This window comes from Orcinus orca, chromosome 20, assembly GCF_937001465.1.
Source record: "Orcinus orca chromosome 20, mOrcOrc1.1, whole genome shotgun sequence".
NCBI lineage: Eukaryota > Metazoa > Chordata > Mammalia > Artiodactyla > Delphinidae > Orcinus > Orcinus orca.
The window spans coordinates 317,323-334,901 of record NC_064578.1 but is presented as its reverse complement, the minus strand read 5'-3'; the positions used below and the strand labels follow the sequence as shown (position 1 = coordinate 334,901).

General features: G+C 62.9%; 2 protein-coding genes across 3 annotated transcripts; one reads left to right on the top strand and one right to left on the bottom strand.

Moving 5' to 3' along the window:
• The first annotated feature begins 1,024 nt into the window (after positions 1-1,024).
• DPEP1 (dipeptidase 1) lies at positions 1,025-7,253 on the top strand. The gene is made up of 10 exons (XM_004280049.3): positions 1,025-1,233; positions 4,825-4,957; positions 5,173-5,305; positions 5,456-5,606; positions 5,751-5,820; positions 6,140-6,316; positions 6,406-6,490; positions 6,564-6,639; positions 6,741-6,876; positions 6,953-7,253. The coding sequence occupies exons 1-10, from the start codon at positions 1,130-1,132 to the stop codon at positions 7,118-7,120; spliced, it is 1,233 nt and encodes a 410-aa protein (XP_004280097.1). The 5' UTR covers positions 1,025-1,129; the 3' UTR covers positions 7,121-7,253.
• A 2,533-nt stretch (positions 7,254-9,786) lies between these two features.
• Positions 9,787-16,711, bottom strand: CHMP1A (charged multivesicular body protein 1A). 2 transcript variants are annotated; one of them, XM_004280048.4, is made up of 7 exons: positions 16,561-16,711; positions 14,810-14,829; positions 13,031-13,108; positions 12,283-12,429; positions 11,898-12,026; positions 11,438-11,625; positions 9,787-11,187 (listed from the first exon to the last, which is right to left on the bottom strand). In XM_004280048.4, the coding sequence occupies exons 1-7, from the start codon at positions 16,565-16,567 to the stop codon at positions 11,166-11,168; spliced, it is 591 nt and encodes a 196-aa protein (XP_004280096.1). In that variant the 5' UTR covers positions 16,568-16,711; the 3' UTR covers positions 9,787-11,165. The 2 variants fall into 2 exon arrangements, with proteins under 2 accessions (XP_004280096.1, XP_012392286.1); XM_012536832.3 differs by lacking the exon at positions 16,561-16,711 and adding an exon at positions 13,535-13,709 and having other exon boundaries at positions 14,810-14,827.
• Positions 16,712-17,579: the final 868 nt, after the last annotated feature.

Genomic DNA, 17,579 nt, shown 5'->3' with positions numbered 1-17,579 from the left:
ATCTGGGTGGAGGACGCCCTGGAGCCCCTCCCCCCGGGGTGATGGTGGGTGGAGGGAGGGAAGGTAGACAGCTCCCCGCTCTGCGCAGTCTCCCCTGAGAGCTGCCGTTTCAACAGGAGGGAAACGGGGCTGGAGGCCCAGGCCCCGGGATGCAGAGCTAATGACGGCAGAGCCAGGGTTCGGACGTGACCCCTTCCCAGGCGGGAGGAAGGACCTGGAGCTGGGCCCGTCCTGTCCTTGGGGCCAAGTCGGGGCTCGGGGAGGCCACCGGCCTGGGACCTAGGCTCCACAGGGCAGTTGTGCGTGAGGGTCCAAAGCCATCCAGGGACAGAGGTGCCAGGGAGCCCAGCGAGGGGGTAGGGTCTCCACAGCTCAGCTGCCCTGAGGATCCAGAGTGGGCTGGGGTCACCCAGGTGCCCAGCAGAACCCTGGATGCTGGCCCAGCCCTGGGGCCGGGATTCACGATTCACTGGGCCCGGCGCTGCCTGGGCATCGGGTTCTCAGAACCGTGCCCCCCACCCTCCAGCCCCTGCCTCCTCCGGGAGACCTGAGTGTGCGCCCCCAGCTCTAAGGAAATGCAAACGCTCTAAGCTTCCGACCCCAAGCCCCAGCATCCAACAGGCTCGGTCAGAAGCCTGCAGCTGGAGCGCGGGTCAGTGTGCAGACGCCCCCAGCACTGCAGTGGAGTGTGGCAGGAGTGCCCCTGCCGGGCTGTGCTCCACCTTGCAAGAAAAGTAACAAAAAACTACAGGCAAACAAAGGGATACATTCAAGTACACAAAACTGAATCTCGTTTGTAGACCTCAGACACCGGGTCCTGGGGGCAGGACACAACAAACACTGGCGGCCCCTTTCCCTGCGCTCGCCCATCCTCTGCCCCACTTCTGGGCACCAGTCCCGCCCCTGGGGTTTTACCACACTTGGCCTGGCCCAGACAGCGACGCCCAGCCGCAGGGGCTAGGAACTCCCATGGATCCACCCTCGCAGGGAATGTGCTGATTACTGATAAACAGGGGAGGTCCTGGCAGCAATCACCTGGACCAAAGCCCTCTGTCTTGTGGCGCCCAGGACGGCGGGTCAGGACACACGCACAGGAGCAGCAGGGGAGCGCATCCCTGGGGACCGCGCCATGTGGGCCAGCTGGTGGTTCTGGCCCCTGGTGGCCGTCTGCACTGCGGACCAGTTCCGGAACACAGCGGAGAGGATCATGCAGGGCACGCCTGTCATTGACGGGTAAGCAGCCCCCCATGTGACGGCCCCGGGGGTCCGGGCGGGGGGCGCTAGGGTCGAGGCTCATGTGCCCTTGACCTGAGACAGGAGCTGCCCTGTCTCCAATGGGACTCAGTTTCTCCAACTGCACTATGGCCTTTGCCCTTTGCTGGACTCAGTTTTTTTGTGGGCTCTCTCAGGGCCCCAGAGACTTCAGTACATGAGGGCCTGTGGGGAACGCGGCAGGAAGGAGGTGAATAGTGAGGCCCCCAAGGCCTCAGCATCTCCCGGGACAGCCCACAGCCTGGACCCCTGGGGGCTGGATCCCAGCTCAGAGTGGGGCTGGGGCTGGGGGCCGTTGGGGCCTGGCCCAGGGTCCTGTGTCACAGGAAGTGCAGGTGAGGGTGGTGTCTGCTGTGGCCCTTGGGGGACCCTCTCGTCAAGCCCACCCCTCGCTCCATCCACCTGGGGTGACCCCATCAGGCCTGTGCGCCCGGCCTGACCTCACCGAGGCATCTCACGCTTCAGTGCCCCAGTCCAAGCTCCTGGGTGCCCACTCCCCCTGCCCCTCTTCCAGCCAAGACCCTGGTGACACCTTGTCACTCTCTCCCTGATGTCACAGCCAACCTGGCCGCGCCTGCCCCCTTCACTTACCCTCCACCCCCGCCCCTGTGCCTCTGACTGCCCCCTCCTGCCCCTGGCCTGAGGTCAGGTCTCCGCACTGCAGCCAGAGGAAGTCTTGGAGACACAAGTACCAGCCCCTGCCCTTCCAGCTCCAACTCCCACAGAGCTCAGAGCAGTAGCCGGAGTCCTTCCAGCGGCCCCCAGGGCCCCTCGACGCTGCAGGCAGGCCTGGCACTGCCCTTGCCGCTCCCGCCCCCAACTCCTCGGGGCTCTCCCAGCCCTGGGAAGGACGCCACCTGTACACACACACTCCCGCCCCACCTGCTCTTTCCCACCGGGTGCTGGGAAAGTTGGGGTACCCACTTGCCCAGGCTTTATGGGACAAAAGCTCTGCAAGAAAAGCAGAGAAAACCGGTGTCTCATCACATAAGACTGGCAGGGAAATGAGGGGCAGCCCTAGATAAGGAAGCGGCCATCAGGGGTCAGAGTGCACCCTTCCCTCCCTCCCTCAGTCCTCCCCTGGTCCCTCCCCTCCACCTCCTTCCTGGACCTCCCATCCCCCTGCCTGCCTCTGAGGGTCCTCACATGGCTGGGTCTCCTCACAGGCATAGGAAGTTTGCTGCAGAGGCCGCTGTCCTTTGCTCGCATCTGGTAGGCCCTGCTGTCTGGCAGGTCTGGGCTCAGGGACCGGGCATCCCAGGTCAGCAAGGGCAGGTAGAATATGCCAACAAAATGAATGTTCCTTCCTTCTGGGAGACTCAGGGTGGCTGGGCACACGGAGAGGGGCTCCGAGTTTAGGTGCTGGGAGCTGTCCAGATGTCCATGTGAGGGGTAAGATGGCTCAAAGAGCCCAGACAGCCAGGAGTACTCAGGAAGCTGGGATATGGGGAGCTGGGATTATCCAAAGTCTTAGAAGGCCAAGACTAGGCTGACAGAATCAAAACCAGTTAGTATTAGCTACTCCTGTGGGTAAGAGAGACCCAAATAAGTAGCTTCAACAACAGAGCAGTCCGGACGGAGTCCTGGCATGGCATTCCATAATGGTGTGGCCACCATTCCCACAGTTACCTCATGATTTAATATGGCTGCACCAGCTCCAGCCATCACATCTGTAAGCCGTAGCTGGCCTCAGTGTGTGTTTGGCTGTCGTTTCTAGCACTTCCCAGCACTCGGAATCCTCCCCTCTCATCTTTGGGTAGGGTGGCAGGGTCCTCTGTCACAGCTGAGGATGCTACCCAGGCCACACAGATAAGGAGGGCAGATCCGTCAGCCTCCAGAACAGACTCCAAGATGTGGTGTTGACCTTAGCGCGGATACCTACAAAGGGAGGACAGGCTGAGGCGAGGAGGGAAGAGCAAAGCGGAGGCAGCTGGAGCGTGGGGCCGGATTTCCTAGAGGGGCAAAGGAGTGAAGTCCTGCTCAGCGCTGCCTTGGGGACAGTGACCAGGGCCAGCCCCCCCCCAACTCTGCAGTGAGGCAGTGACCTCGCCTCCCTGGAGCTCATCCACCCCTCAGTCAGCAAAGGCGTCCTGACCACCAGCCCATGCCCAGCAGTCAAACCTCACACCGGGGGCCATGGCCACCTTGCTGTGGAAGAGCCCACCCCAGGGGGCCGGACGACCTAGGCCGTCACGGCGTTAACATTGTCAGTGAGCCTCACAAGGCAGCCCTGTGTGTGTGGGAACTAGGTGTGGGCGAGGGTCCTGGGGAGAGTGGGCATGGCTGCTGGGCTGGGGAGGAGGGGTGGATGGGAGGGCCCGCTGTGGGAGCAAAGCCCCCTCGGGGCTGTCCTCACAGCCGCCTTGTCACCAGGCTAGGGATCCGCTGGTCGGCTCCCTGCCCGTCCCGGGCGTGTGTGCCCGTTGGCTGGTAAAAGCCAGATGCCGACTGGTGGGCCAGGGCTGGGCCTGAGACTCTGAAATTCTAATCAGCTCCCAGGGGCCGAGGCCCCTGCCGGCACCTGGAGCTCATGGCTCCCAGCAGTCTCTCCCCTTGGGGCTGCTCCTGGATGCAGGGAGGAATGTGCCCCACGGGTCCTGCCCCGGAAGACCCCCAGCAGCTGTTGAGAGCCCTCCCTGTCCCCTGCCCCTCGTCCTGCCTGTCTAGTCCCCTCCTCTCCTCTCCCCGCACCTCACCTCCTCCTCCAATGCACTCACCGCCTACCAGCTCCTGGGAGAACTTCAGAGGGCCTGTCCTTTGGAAGCACAGAGGGATCTTCTTGGAAATGGTGCAGGACTGTCCCCAGGGACAGAGGCAGCAGAGGGCCTCTGGGGCCCCCAAATCCCGCACTGGTGCCCTGCTCCCATGGCTGCCCCCCAGGGTAGGCCACGCCCCACACTTCCCCACCCTCTCCCTGCAGCAGAAGCATTTCATCTTTTTTTTTTTTTTTTTGCGGTACGCGGGCCTCTCACTGTTGTGGCCTCTCCCGTTGCGGAGCACAGGCTCCGGACGCGCAGGCTCAGCGGCCACGGCCCACGGGCCCAGCCGCTCCGCGGCACGTGGGATCTTCCAGGACTGGGGCACGAACCCGCGTCCCCTGCATCGGCAGGCGGACTCTCAACCACTGCGCCACCAGGGCAGCCCAGGATTTCATCTTTAATCTGTGAATCTCCCCCAGGCCTGCACTCAGCAGCCCCACGTCAACCAGCCTTGTTCGTGGAGATTGTTTCAACTCCAAGCTCCCCCTCCCTCCACGATTTTGAAGCCAAGCCGGCATCTGCCCTCCCTCTCCCCCCAGTGAAAGGCTCCGGGAGGGAAGACCTGTCCACTTAGGGCTCAGTTCAGTGGCCTGGCCTGGGGGTGCAGCCAGCTGAGAAGCTCACCTGTGCTCAGGTGTGCTCAGATGACAGCAGTCACCCTGCGACCTCCCTAGTCTTCAGCCCATGAGAAGAGGAGCTGGAGAAGGCACAGCCTGCCCGGGAGGCAGCTCGGGGGGCCCGGGTCCAAGGGGCCTCCTGACCTGCCCCTGACCCCTCCGCCTGGCCCCTCCAGGCACAATGACCTGCCCTGGCAACTGCTGAAACTGTTCAACAATCAGCTTCAGGACCCGAGGGCCAACCTGACCAGCCTGGCCCACACGCACACCAACATCCCCAAGCTGAGGGCTGGCTTTGTGGGTGCCCAGGTATGGTCGGGCCCGGAGCCTGAGGCGCTGGAGCCTATCGCCTCCTCTCTTGCTGCCCCTCCCTGGTGGCGGCGTACGGCCCCGGGCCCTTAGAGGGGGCTCCGATAGCCACTCAGGCTGCGGGGAGGGCTTCCGTGGCTAGAGGGAAGCCAGAGCTCGTGTGCCTGGGGCCCAGCTCCTGAGCTCCCAGCGCCTCCCCCCGGTGACCCCCCCAGTTCTGGTCTGCGTACACGCCCTGCGACACCCAGAACAAGGATGCCGTGAAGAGGACGCTGGAGCAGATCGACGTCATCCACCGCATGTGCCAGTTGTACCCCGAGACCTTCCTGTGTGTTACCGACAGCACAGGTGGGTGCCAGCGCCCACCAGCCCCGGTCCTGAGCAGGGGCTGCTGCACTGCTCTGTGGTTTGTTTCACGTGGAAGCCAGTCCCCACACCCGACACCCAGGCACACGTGTCGCCCGGTGCCCACTGCCCCTGGCCGGGCTCTCCTTGCAGGCATCCGGCGGGCCTTCCGGGAGGGAAAGTTGGCCAGTCTGGTCGGCGTGGAGGGCGGCCACTCCATTGACAGCAGCCTGGGCGTCCTGCGGGCGCTCTACCACCTGGGCATGCGGTACCTGACTCTCACCCACAGCTGCAACACGCCCTGGTGAGCAGCCCTGGGGGGCCGGCCGGGCGGGAGGGTCTCAGAGCAGGGACCGCCCCGGCACCTGTCTCTCCTCCTGAGGGTCCTGAGGTGGGTGGGCCCGGGCAACCACTCTGCCCCTCGGGCGCCTGCCCTCTGCTCTCCCAGGGCCGACAACTGGCTGGTGGACACGGGAGAGGACGAGGCCCGCAGCCAAGGCCTGTCACTCTTTGGGCAGGTGAGTGGGGGGGCGGGGCCTCGGTCACCCTCAGAGGACCCGGCATGTCACCTGTTTCCTCAACTGTGAGATGGGCCAGCAGGACGGGCCTTCCACTGGAACCCACTGGTCATTAGAGTGGCCTCCAGTCTTTCAGCCCCTGAAGGGCTTGTTGACACCTGGCCAGTGCCCTTCCCCACACCTGGACTTCCCAGGCGGCCGCCAGAAACCCCAGAAGGTCGTGTGAACCCAAGCGTGCACGGCACAGCCTGCCTGGTCCCAGGGTGCTGGCTGAGACCCTCCAGGCTGTGCGGGTCCCCTGAGCCCCGTCCCCCCTCAGAGTGTCGTGAAGGAGATGAACCGACTGGGCATCATCATCGACTTGGCCCACGCGTCCATGGCCACCATGAAGGCTGTGCTGCAGCTGTCCAAGGCCCCCGTGGTCTTCAGCCACTCCTCGGCCTACAGTGTGTGCCAGCACCGGCGCAACGTGCCCGATGACGTGCTCCAGCTGGTGGTGAGAGGCTGGGCCGGGGCCGTCCGCTCCTGGGCTGGCCCCCGCGGCCTGGCCGCCCTGCCCACGGTGCCGCCCTCTCTCCCGAGCAGAAGGAGACGGGCAGCCTGGTGATGGTGAACTTCTACAGTGACTACGTTTCCTGCAGAGCGGAGGCCAACTTGTCCCAAGTGGCAGGTGGGCGGGGCTGAGCGGCCGGGGCTCCGGGCCGGGGCCTCTCTCAGGGCCCTCACGTGCCGCCTCTCCGCAGATCACCTGGACCACATCAAGAAGGTGGCGGGGGCCGGAGCCGTGGGCTTGGGTGGGGACTACGATGGTGTGTCCAGGTGAGGCGACACCCCCTCCACGTGCTGTGAGGGGCGGGGTGGGGGCGCCCAGGCCCTGCCCCCCGGGATGCCGAGCCTGGCTTTCTCCACCCGCATCTCAGGCTTCCCTCGGGGCTTGAGGACGTGTCCAAGTATCCAGACCTGGCCGCCGAGCTGCTGAGGAGACAGTGGACCGAGGCAGAGGTCAAGGGCGTCCTGGCAGACAACCTGCTGAGGGTTTTCGAGGCGGTGGAGCAGGTGAGCGGCCCACAATCCCCGCGCCGCCGACCACCTCCTGCCCTCAGGCAGGCAGCTGACCTGCATCTTTCCCCAGGCGCGCAGTCACACACAGGCTCCCGGCGAGGAGCCCATCCCCTTGGGCCAGCTGGAGGCCTCCTGCAGGACCAGCTACGGCTACTCAGGGGCCCCCAGCCTCCACCTCCAGCCGGGGGCCCTGCTGGCCTCCCTTGCACTCCTCGTCCTCTGCCCGTGTCGCCTCTGACACCCTGGGTGCTAGAACGGCAGCGACTCCCCGTGCGCTCAGACTGGCCTGTCCTGGGCAGGCACCTGCGCTCCCCTGGGCGGCACAAAACACAGGCACGGCGGGACCCTCAATAAAGTCGCCGATCCTTTGAGTCTTGTGTCATCAGCACCCTGGCCCTGGAGGGGGCTCCTGGCTGGACACCAGACACAGGAGTGCCTGAGTCCTGAAGGTCAGGGCCAGAGGGGTCAGGGTCTGAGAGGCTTTGCGTGGACGTTGCTGGAGGGTCTTTAAAATAACACACAGTCCAGGCTCCGGCTGCCACCTCCCCACGCACATCTGTACACAGGTGCGTGCACACACACAGCCATGCACACGTGTGCACACCTGCACCCCATATCCTCATACCGGTGCACACCCATGCTCTCACATATACACACCCACACACACACACGCTTGTGCCCACGGCCCACCCCTTGGGCCAGCCTCCCTTGGCAAACAGGAAAGCAAGGTCCGGAGCAGGGAGGAACCCAGCCCTGCAGGGTGTCCTCACACACCATGAACAAGGACCCTGCAGGGCAGGGCTCCACCCAAGGGGGGCTCAGTAGCATTCCCCCTGCCACCGGTCATCCGGTGCATGTGTCTTGAGATGAATAACTTGGTGACAGACCCTGGACAAGACCCCCAACGCATCCCTCCTGGCCCCTTTCCAGGCCAGAGCCCCTGAGGATGCCCCTCTGCGCCGTTACCCACTGGTGCCTGCCAGCCTGGGCCGTGGGAGCCAGCGAGGGCCTCTGGGCTGTGGCCCTGCCTCTCGCTCCCAGCAGGCACTCTCTCCAGGGATACCTAAAGCCACCAGCAGGGACACTGTGGGTATTTGCTGATCACTTAGGATCAGTTTAACGTTAAAGGAGAAGAAAGGGTTTCTGTCCTGAGTTGGCTGAACCCTGCCCAGCACACCAGCCTGCGATGGCTGGCTGATTTATCAGGGCTGGAGGGCCCCCTGGTGGGCCGCAGGCGGGCACGCCTGAGTTTGCTAACTGGGAGGGATTTTCCCATAAGAAACGCTGTAATATTCGTCTGAAATAATCTTAACCACGTTAGAATCACACCCGAGGCCACACCTCACGTGTCATCCCCAGCATCTGGTTCTGGGGACCCTTCTGCTCACCCCTCATTCACCCTGGGAGACACAGGCCTGCAGGCCTTTCCTGGGGGGCCTGGTAAGGGGCTCCAGGGAGGCGGGTGCCACACCTGGGCCCACCCAGCAGCGTGGAGCCTGCTCAGGAGCCCCTGGAGGGCTGTCTCCCCAGGCAGGGCCCACATCAGCGATTCTCCAACCAGGCAACAAGCGGCCCCAGGCCCTGTTCAAACCCAGACGTGCTCGGAGGGGACAAGGGGGGCCCAGAGCCACAGGTGGTCACTCTGACAGGCGGGCTGGGCACAAGGGGCATGGACCCCACTGTGGTTCCGACTCTACAACCCTGGCCACGGATCACACGCCCCAAAAACCTGGTCAAGACCATCCAGGCCGCGAAGCACCAGCGTGAAACACAAGGCAAATAATCTAACAGAGACGACACATCGAGTGGCCCAGCAAGGCCCGTGACAAACCCAGTCCTCTGGTGGGCAAGGGCGTCTCTCGGGGGTGGGGGCAGCCAGCAGTGCCGAAACTAGAACTTTGTGTGGGGAGCAGGGGCTGAGAACCTGAAAACGGGGTTTTCCCTGCCCAAGGAGTAACCCAGAGGGGGAGGCCTGGCAAGTGCAAACCTGTGGTCCCCGTGCCCACGGGGCATGTGTGTGTGTGTATGTGTCGGTGTGTGTCTGGACATAGTTTCTGGTGCACACAGTGGGGTGCCCGGACGTAGTTCCCGTGAGCACAGAGGGGGGCCCACAGACGTGCTTCGTGTGAGCGGTGGGTTGTGGAGAAGGTGGCCGGACGTAGTTTCTGGTGCACATAGGGTGGTGCACCAACGTGGTTCCGGCGCGCACAGAGGGGGCGCGCTGACGTGGCTCACGTGTCCAGAGAGGGGCGCACCGACGTGGTTTCCGGTGCACACAGCGGGGTGACCAGATGTGGTTCCCGTGAGTACAGAGGGGCGCCCGGTGGTAGTTTCTGGGGGCACATAGGGGTGCACACGGATGTAGTTTCTGGTGCACACAGCGGGGCACCGGGACTTGGTTTCTGGCGCACACATAGGTTGCCCGGAAGCGGTTTCTGGGGCACACGGGGTGGGGGGCGCCCGGACGCAGTTCCCACGAGCACACCGGTGCAGACCCACTGGCCTCGAGACCGTCCCGGTCACGTAGAGAAATGGGAGGGCCTGTGCCACGTTCGGGGCTGGAGGGACCACAGGGTAATAACGTGAGGGCAGTTTCCTGATTTGGTCGGTTCTACGGTAACTAGGTTGACGTGAGGGAAGCTCCTACAGGGAAGTATACAGAAGTTGTGTACTTGGTTTGCAGCTGTTACATAAGTTTAAAAGTATTTCAAGGTAAAATCGTAGAGGAACTGTGGATCTGATTCGGCCTCACCGAGCAGGGCCTGGGAATCCCACTCCTCACAGCACCCCAGCTGCCCTCCTTCAGGAACCCGTCAGCCTCCTACTGGCGGGCTGGACCGCAAGCCGACCGTCCCCTTAAGGCCCCCACCCCACCCCAGGCCACTAAAGCAAAGATGGAGACAGTTCTCGGGCATCAACCTCTTTATTCACAACAGCATTTCAGGAAAAGGCAAACTTCGCCTGCTGCCCTTTGATGCAGTGTGGCCTCTGCCCCCAGCAGGCGTCTCCATGGAGCTCTGCACCCCCTGGGGACCTTCTCTGAACCCCCGGCACGTGGGAGCCCCAAGGGATGATGGCCAGGGAGTAAGGCGAGGTCGGCACCACAGAAGAAAAACCAGGTGGCTCTTGAACCCCATTCTCTCCGGCCTCATACCACAGTCCAGAGCCCCAGGCAGCCCACAGCACAAGTTACTGTACAGAGACCCAAGGGCTCCAAGTCCAAGAAGAATGAAACGCAGAGAGCCAGGGAAAGTTCTCCCACGTTTCTGTCCGTGACAGCCAGCGCTGTGAGGACAGACGGCCAGCCAGAGGCCTCTGGTCAGCACCGACAAGCAGTGCTCTCCAGCTGACGCTGGGGAGGGGCTCATACCAAATGCTCCCGATCTACTTGCTCCTTCTTTTTGGCAAAAAAAAAAAAAAAAAAAATCCCTGGAAGCTTCAGGAAAACGAAGTAAACTTCAGTAATTGGAGAAAACAGAAAAGTGCAGCCTGTCTGAAGCTCCCCTCAGGCCAGCCCAGCACGGCGTCAGAAGCACTGCCACTGCTGGCCCCACTGAGGGCGGCTCTTCCATCAGCTGCTCCAGCTTCAAGGTCAACAGCGTGAGCCCACAAGGCAGCGAGAGCCAGATGGGGGAGGCACCCCATCATTTATAGTGACAGGAGCAAAGCATCCCACCCAGGAGGGGGAGGCGCCTGCTCCTTGGCTGGGAGGGGCCTCAGCGTAGACTCCGGCTCCCTAGAGGAGAGTCCGCAGGGCCCGAGCCCTCCAGAGGCGCAGGGGAGAGAGGATGCAGACCCCCGGGGGCCCGCTGGACTGGGAGCTAGGCGCCTTACACTGGGGAGCCCGAGCGGGGCCCATGCAGCTGGCAGGACCAGGTTCTAAATGGAGTTGGGGGGCCTCCAGGGGTCCCTAGCAACAGCCTGCAGCCCTGACCCCCACTGGCTGACCACTCCCAGTGCATGTGCCATCACATGGAGTCTGAAAGCCCCCATATCGACGTGGCAGCCACCAGCCAGTCCCTGGGAGTTTCTCAGTGGTGGTGGACGGAGGGGAGCCTGCAGATCGCCCAGCTGGTGGCCCGGAGTCACAGAAATTACCCACAGAAGTCAGAAGTTTGTGCAAACTCGCCCAGCCGGACACAGACCCACACCCGTGCTCAGAGAAGAGGCAGAGTCCCAGGCCTGGCAGGTGAGAGGGGGAGAGCAGTGGGGAGGGGGCAGAGGCGGCCTTCCCAGCCCTTCCCCTATGAGGCCGGGAGGGAGCACGCTGCCGCTGGGCTCCGCTAATTCCTCAGGGCGGCCAACCTGCAAACGACAACAGGATTCCCTGAGGCCCCGGCAATGGCTCCACCCCGGCTTTCCCAGGCCCTTTTCCAGGCCGGCGTAGTCCTGTCCCCCGCCTTCTAGGGGGAGCTATAGACGGTGAGCAGGGTCTGAACGAGGGGCGGGGACTGAGCTGCTCCTGGGCCTGCAGGCACCGAGGCCGGGGTTTCTGCGTCCCTCCCAAGCTCCCGCCCAGCACGCTGCCCGCCCAGCACAGGTGCCCCTGGCCCACCTCCGAGACAGCTGGTCCTCCTGGCTGCGCACGGAGCTCTCGCCCACGGCAGAGGCGCCCTCGGGCAGCTGGCTGAGCTGGTCCAGGACCTCTAGGCCATTCTCCTCGGCGATTTGCATGATGAGGCTGTCCACCTGCTCCTGTGGTGTGGTCAGCGTGGTGGCCGAGCTCATGGAGTCCTCCATCACCTGGGGGTCGTGTGCCGGGCGGTCAGGTCTTCCTGTGGCTCCCTCCCCCCGCCAGCCCCCTTGTGGCGCTCTCTCCAGCGCATTCCCTCTGGCGTGCTGGTCCTGGGGCACAGCTGCCTGCACGCGCACCCATCCCCGGCCCCAGGCCCCCCTCTCCCCTGCTGGACCTCTGCGGGCCGGTCTGGACTCCCCACGAGGAGCCAGGTTCCCGGGAGGGGAAGGGGCCACACGCCTGGCCGTCACCCGCACACCCGGGCCCTGGGCCGACGTACCGACGTGTGCACGTCCAGGTTCTGCACCTGCTGCTCAAATCTGTCCATCACCGCAGAGACCTTCTGCAGGTCCATGGTGCTGAGGGCCCGGTCCAGGGCTTTGGTCACCTGCGCCATGTTCTTGGTCACCTGGCAGAGGCGGGAGTGAGGAGGCAGGCAGGGCCCTCAGGGCCCCCGCACCCCCGCCCCCGGCATGGCACGTCCCCAGATGGCGCCGTTGATGGAAGGACGGACACTGGAGAGAGCCTTCGGGGTGCGTCTGCCGCTCTAGCACCGCCCTTACCGTAGGGAGGGAATGCCGGCCTGACCGCTTGCGCCGGGCCACCCCCTCGACTCTGCCAGCAGGAGCCAGCCCCGGGCACGTGGCGCCCGGCCTAGCACTCACCCCCTTCATGGTCACGGCCGTCTGCACCTTGGAGGCCACGGCATCCACGCGGGACGCCATGCGGAGCCAGTTCACACCTTCGTTCTTCTTGCGAATGGCGTTCTCGGCGTACACCCGCGCACACTCCACATTCTTCTGCTGAAGGGCCTGAAATGCAGGGGGAAATGCCAGCTGGGGCCCGGCCCCGGCCAGTCCTGGGGTGCCGTCTGCTGCTGTGGGGCAGCCCCTTCTCAGCCTCTCTGCAGGTTTTCTCATCAGAAATGTCTCAGGAGTGAGGGTGTCCAGGGGCAGGGCCCCCAACCAGCCCTCAGAGAAAGTCAGACGAGAGAGCCGGGCTCAGGAAAACACGGCCACCTTTCCAGGCCTCTCCACTCCCACCGACACACTCAGCTGCCCTCACACGACAGCTCCGCCTGGAAGCAGCAGAGCTTGAAAAGCCAGCGCAAGGAATGCTGATTCCAAAGGAACGACGACTATGGCGGTGACGTGGCTTCAGACTGGGATGTCGGCTGCGTTCCCCTTCTGCCCTGGGAGCCTCAATCTGGCTGAGGAGTCATCCAAACCCAGCACCCCAGGAGCTACTCTAGCCGCTAACCACCTGTAAGAAAGCCCCCCACGGAGAGCACAGCAACCCCAGGAGCCTCTAGCCCTGCCCCGCCCCACAGAGGGGTTCGGCCTCTGCCCAGGCCCGAGGAGCACAGGACCCACAGGAGGAAAGGCCCGGCCCGGCGGCAGCACCTGCACTCACCTTCTTCACCTTGGCCTGCTCCGCCTTGGAGTCCTTCTCCGCCTTCTTGGCCAGCTTCTCCAGCTGCTTTGCAGTGAACTGACGGACAGGAGGCTGGGTCACCACCCGGCCTACACCCCATCCTGCTCCCCGCCCTCCTGGGCTGTAAGTTCGTTCCGAGGGTGGACATCACTGATCCCTCACGACTGCTGCCTCTGCTGGACAATCCGCTGCCCACTAGGACGTCGGTGCCCGTCCGTGCGCTTGTGCCCCCTCTACACAGCCCAGCTCCCAGCGGCCTCAGCCCCTCCTTCCACCAGCCTGAAGCACGACACACCGGCTCCCTGTTCCACGGGTCAGCAGCTGGGGGCACACTGAGAAACTGCCCACAGGCCTTGGCCAGCGTCACACAGATGCTGCCACCGTAAACCCCTCCCTCTTTGACCGCCTTGGTGTCCAGGCCTCAGGCTAATGTCTCCCCTGCTCCCGTGGTCCAGCCTCTGTGCAGATCAACGCTTCCCTAACCTCAGGCTCACGGGCACAGGGCGCTCTCTCCAAAGTCATCCCCGATTCCCGGTCATCAGACACAATTCTGAGGGGCCTTTAAATCAATGTCTGCAGCACCTGACTCGCTGACCATTTTTTCTTCCTGCACGGTCCAGTGCAGTAGCTACTAGACACACGTAGCTACTTAAATTACCTAAAATTAAGTGAAAGTAAAAATTCAGTCCCGCAAGCCACATTCCAGGTGTCTGATGGGGCCGGTGTCAGGCATCGCCATGTCGGGCTACCCTAGCCCGGCTCTGCGCCCAGAGCCCCACTCCTGCCCCACCCACACGGGGCCGCTCATGTCAGAGGCTCCGTGGCCTGCTCTGTCCTCTGCCTTCTGCCTCCAGGCTTGCCCAGCCCCCCGCCCACTGCCCTCCACACACAGCCTGAAGTACACACTGGGCCACCATCCGCCACCTCTAAACAAAGTCCACCACTCTGGCCAGGTGCCCTGGGACCCGCTGCTCAGCTGCAGCAGGGACCGCCTGGCATGACCTCGCACACCCCAGCCCTGGTCAGTGGCCCTCCACAGGCCTCAGGTGACCAGAAGCTGGCAGGGAGAAGACTCAGATGACCCAAGGGAACAGCAGCCTTCCAGAGGCCAGTTTCCTAACTCTGGTCCTGTCAACACTGTTCTCTCGGCCAACGTCACTCACCGACCTGGGAGGGTCCCCAGCCCTCGGGCCCCTCCCACAGCCCTGGGTGCCCCCATGCACTTGGGACGTTTTGTTGTGGAAAAAAGCATTCTTGTCTGTCCACCCCGACCAGCTACGTTCCTCAGGGAAAAGTCCAGATTTTCCTGACCTGGGAATCTGGCCTGGAGGCCCCACAGCAGAGGCAGTGCAGCTGCTACAGTCGGGGGCCGATGCCCATCACTCCTCCCGTCCTTCGGAACGCACCATGGATGGGCACCTAGGAGGGCCCTACGGGAACTGGGGCAGGGGCTTGCCGACACCACCCCGGGCAGGGGGACTGCTCAGCTGCCCGGAATGCTCTCCTGCACGTGTTTCTGAAGGACTCGAGGCAACCGTTTTAAACGCCTCGTGGAACATTAAGGGACGCACACACGCGCGCGCTCATGAATGAGGCCAAATGATCTGCTTCCGCTCAGCCCGAGACAAGCTAGCACACCACCTCCCTGACCCCTCGGTCATCAGTCTGGCTGAGCACGATCCTGAGTGTGACTCACACCATCTGTCCCCACTGACAACCAGCAGGCCAGGATGGGGTGAAGGGCCACTCAGTACATACCTTCAGCTGGAACAGGGTATCTGCAAAGAGAGGAGATGGTTTGAGGATTTTTAAGAAATGTGAGAAGCAACGCTCCTAACCAGCTGGTGGGGGCACTACGACCCTCCTGGACGAGAAGAGCTGGAACAGAACTGGGGCCTTCAGGGAGGCCTACTCACACCAGCTCTGCCCCTCCTTAGCCTCCCTGACTCTCCAATTCAGGAAAACACCAGGATAGTACCAGCTGACCTTAAGGGTTAGCGTGCGGGGGAATGTCATGGGTGCAGCGTGTGGCCCATGGTGAAAACTCGAGATGGTTTGTAATCAGTGCAGCTTTCCAAAGGACCCTTGGGAGCCCTCCCCAATTTAACGAGGGTTAGTACTCGACAGTCTATTCTTTACGGATAAAACAGCACGGCGATGACTCTTACGCCATAAAAGAGCTGGCCCACAGAGACCGCTCTCCATGGGAGCTGCCATTTCTGAGCCATCGAATCAGGCTCAGGTGCCCCCCTACCCTCAATGAGGAACTGGAGACCTGTGTGTGTTACTGGCTAAGTCCCTCGGTATCTGAACTTGCTGCTCACTTGCCCAAACTCAAGAGCTCGGTAGATTCTCCTTCATCTTAAAACTATCTCAGTGTATATCCCATTCCTAAATTGGGGGAATGATTTCTGAAAGGGTGTACCACACTAGCCCGGAATGAAGAAACGAAGTCCTGCAACCAGAATCCAGGACCACAAAGGTATGTGAAGGCTCCCAGCTGCGAGCCCAGTGGAGCTCCGTGCAGCTCTCACCTGTCACTGCGGGCCCTAGTCAAGGCCAGAGCTGTCTGCATCTCTGGAGAAACAGGTGGCAGGCAGTGTGCTCACTGCCGGGAAAGCAAGGCTGGGCTGGGTGTGGCCCAGACTTGAGTGGGAAGCACAGACTCTGAAGGGCAAAACCTAACCCCGGAGAAAAGGGATACAGGCAAAACAATTCCCTGGAGAGCTGAAGCCGAGTGAGCTGTGAGGCAAAACCCAACGTGCGCGCGCGTGGGGTGGGGGTATAGCTGTTCATCTTCTCCCTGAGGCAATCTGCATAGGATTTCCTTCATGACAATAACACTGCACAGCCTTTCTACCACACTAGCACTTAAATATCCTGGCAAATGTCGGTATCTTCATTTTATCACTGATGCTTCCTGTTCTGGAGGAGAGCAGGGCAGAGGGCCCTGAGGGGGTGCTGCAGGCAGTGGAGGACCAGGCCTCCTGGGGCCTGTGCCTGCACGGACTCCTCAACCTGTTTTCCCATCTGCAGAATGGGCGCATACGGTTCCTATCTCAAGAGCTGTTGTGCCTGTACGTAGTGAGGGCTTTCTGCCAGAGCTCTTCTTATTTCTCTTAGCGGTGTTCTGGGGGCAGTGGTGCAACTGTCTCCTTTTCGGGTGCCCTCTGACCCGGCATCCCAGGGCCCCCAAAGGCCGATGTCCCTCACCAGTACCGCAGGGGCAGGTGGGGCAGGGGCAGACGGTGGCTGAGGAGGGCCGGGGAAGGGGGTCGGGGATCAGGGAAGGGGATCAGAGTCCTGGGTCGAGGCCCCGGGGTCGAGGTCGGGGTCCTGGGTCCCGGGGTATGGTGTCGGGGATCGGGGTCCCGGGTGGAGACCCCGGGATCCGGTACCGGGGATCGGGGCCCAGGGTCCGGGATCGAGGCCAGGGGCACCCGCCTGAGCCCCGCCCACGGGAGAGGCGGCCCCGCCCCGCGCGGCCCCGGAGGGCGGCGGCCTCTCACCGTCCATGGCCGGTCCGGCAGCGGCAGCCCTGGCAGAGGCGGACGGACTGGATCTCCCGGCGGCGTCAACCGAACCGACCGGCGCGGGCTGGCTGGCTGGCGGGCTGGAGGGCAGGTACTGCCGGGTCGCTGCCGCTTCCGGCGGCCGGGAGCTCTCGCGAGAGGACGGTTCGGTATCGCGGGCGGTGGCGTTGCCGTGGCGACCGCGCGGGCCAGGGAGGCGGCGGCCGGGCCTTTTGTGAGTCAGTGGGCTGGGCTCCCACTGAGGTGCAGGGTCCGCGCCTGCGTCGCGGGGCAGTCACCTATGGGACTTTCCAAAAGCAAACACAAACTCCGGAAAGGTAAAGGGCCGCCGCCCCGCAGTCTCCACGGCGCGGCCCCGCCCCCACAAATCCTCCTGCGCCGGGTCCTCTCTGATGATCTTGCCTCGGGGACCTTTTCATCCGGGGAATATCCACGTGTAGGGAAATGGAGTGACCCAAGTCTTTCACGCTATCTTATTTCATTCCGGACCAAAGCAGGCGACTGAAGAAGGATGGAATCCTTTGCCCTAGACTCAGTAAAATATAGGTCTAATTAATTACCCATATATTTCAGGTGAGGAGCCAAAGTCGGGGCGCACCTGTTCAATCCCAGAGGCTACGGAAAGGCCGGTGGACAGGCCTTCACAAGAGTCTGAGAAGCCTCTAGACACCAAGCCTGCAGAGAGCTTCCATGAGAAGAAAGGGGCAGCCAAGCGGCAGTGGCCTTCATCTGAAGCGGAAGGTAGGACACACCCAGGAGGGTACAGAACCTGAGGTGCGTTTGGGGATGGGGCGCACAGGAGCCTGTGGTGGGATGCTAGTAGCAGGGGGCGTGCCCTAACGGTGGAGGGGGTTTTAGGACCTTTAATATCAGAGTTCTAGTTGGAAGATGCAATAAGTTTAGTCAAGGTTTAGGTGAGTTCCCACGTGGTAGATGCGGAACACACAGTCAAGAGGGCTAAGCCGTGCGCAGATCCCAAGCAGGCCTGCTGTCCT

Bases quoted from the DNA above. Each gene is read 5' to 3' on its own strand.
- DPEP1 (XM_004280049.3), top strand. From the start codon at position 1,130: ATGTGGGCCAGCTGGTGGTTCTGGCCCCTGGTGGCCGTCTGCACTGCG. The intron at 6,491-6,563 runs GTGGGCGGGGCT...GCCTCTCCGCAG, and splicing joins CAACTTGTCCCAAGTGGCAG to ATCACCTGGACCACATCAAG. The intron at 6,877-6,952 runs GTGAGCGGCCCA...ATCTTTCCCCAG, and splicing joins TTTTCGAGGCGGTGGAGCAG to GCGCGCAGTCACACACAGGC.
- CHMP1A (XM_012536832.3), bottom strand. From the start codon at position 13,573: ATGACTTTGGAGAGAGCGCCCTGTGCCCGTGAGCCTGAG. The intron at 13,109-13,534 runs GTTAGGGAAGCG...CCTGTCCGTCAG, and splicing joins CCTGTGCCCGTGAGCCTGAG to TTCACTGCAAAGCAGCTGGA. The intron at 12,430-13,030 runs GTGAGTGCAGGT...CCTGCATTTCAG, and splicing joins AGCAGGCCAAGGTGAAGAAG to GCCCTTCAGCAGAAGAATGT.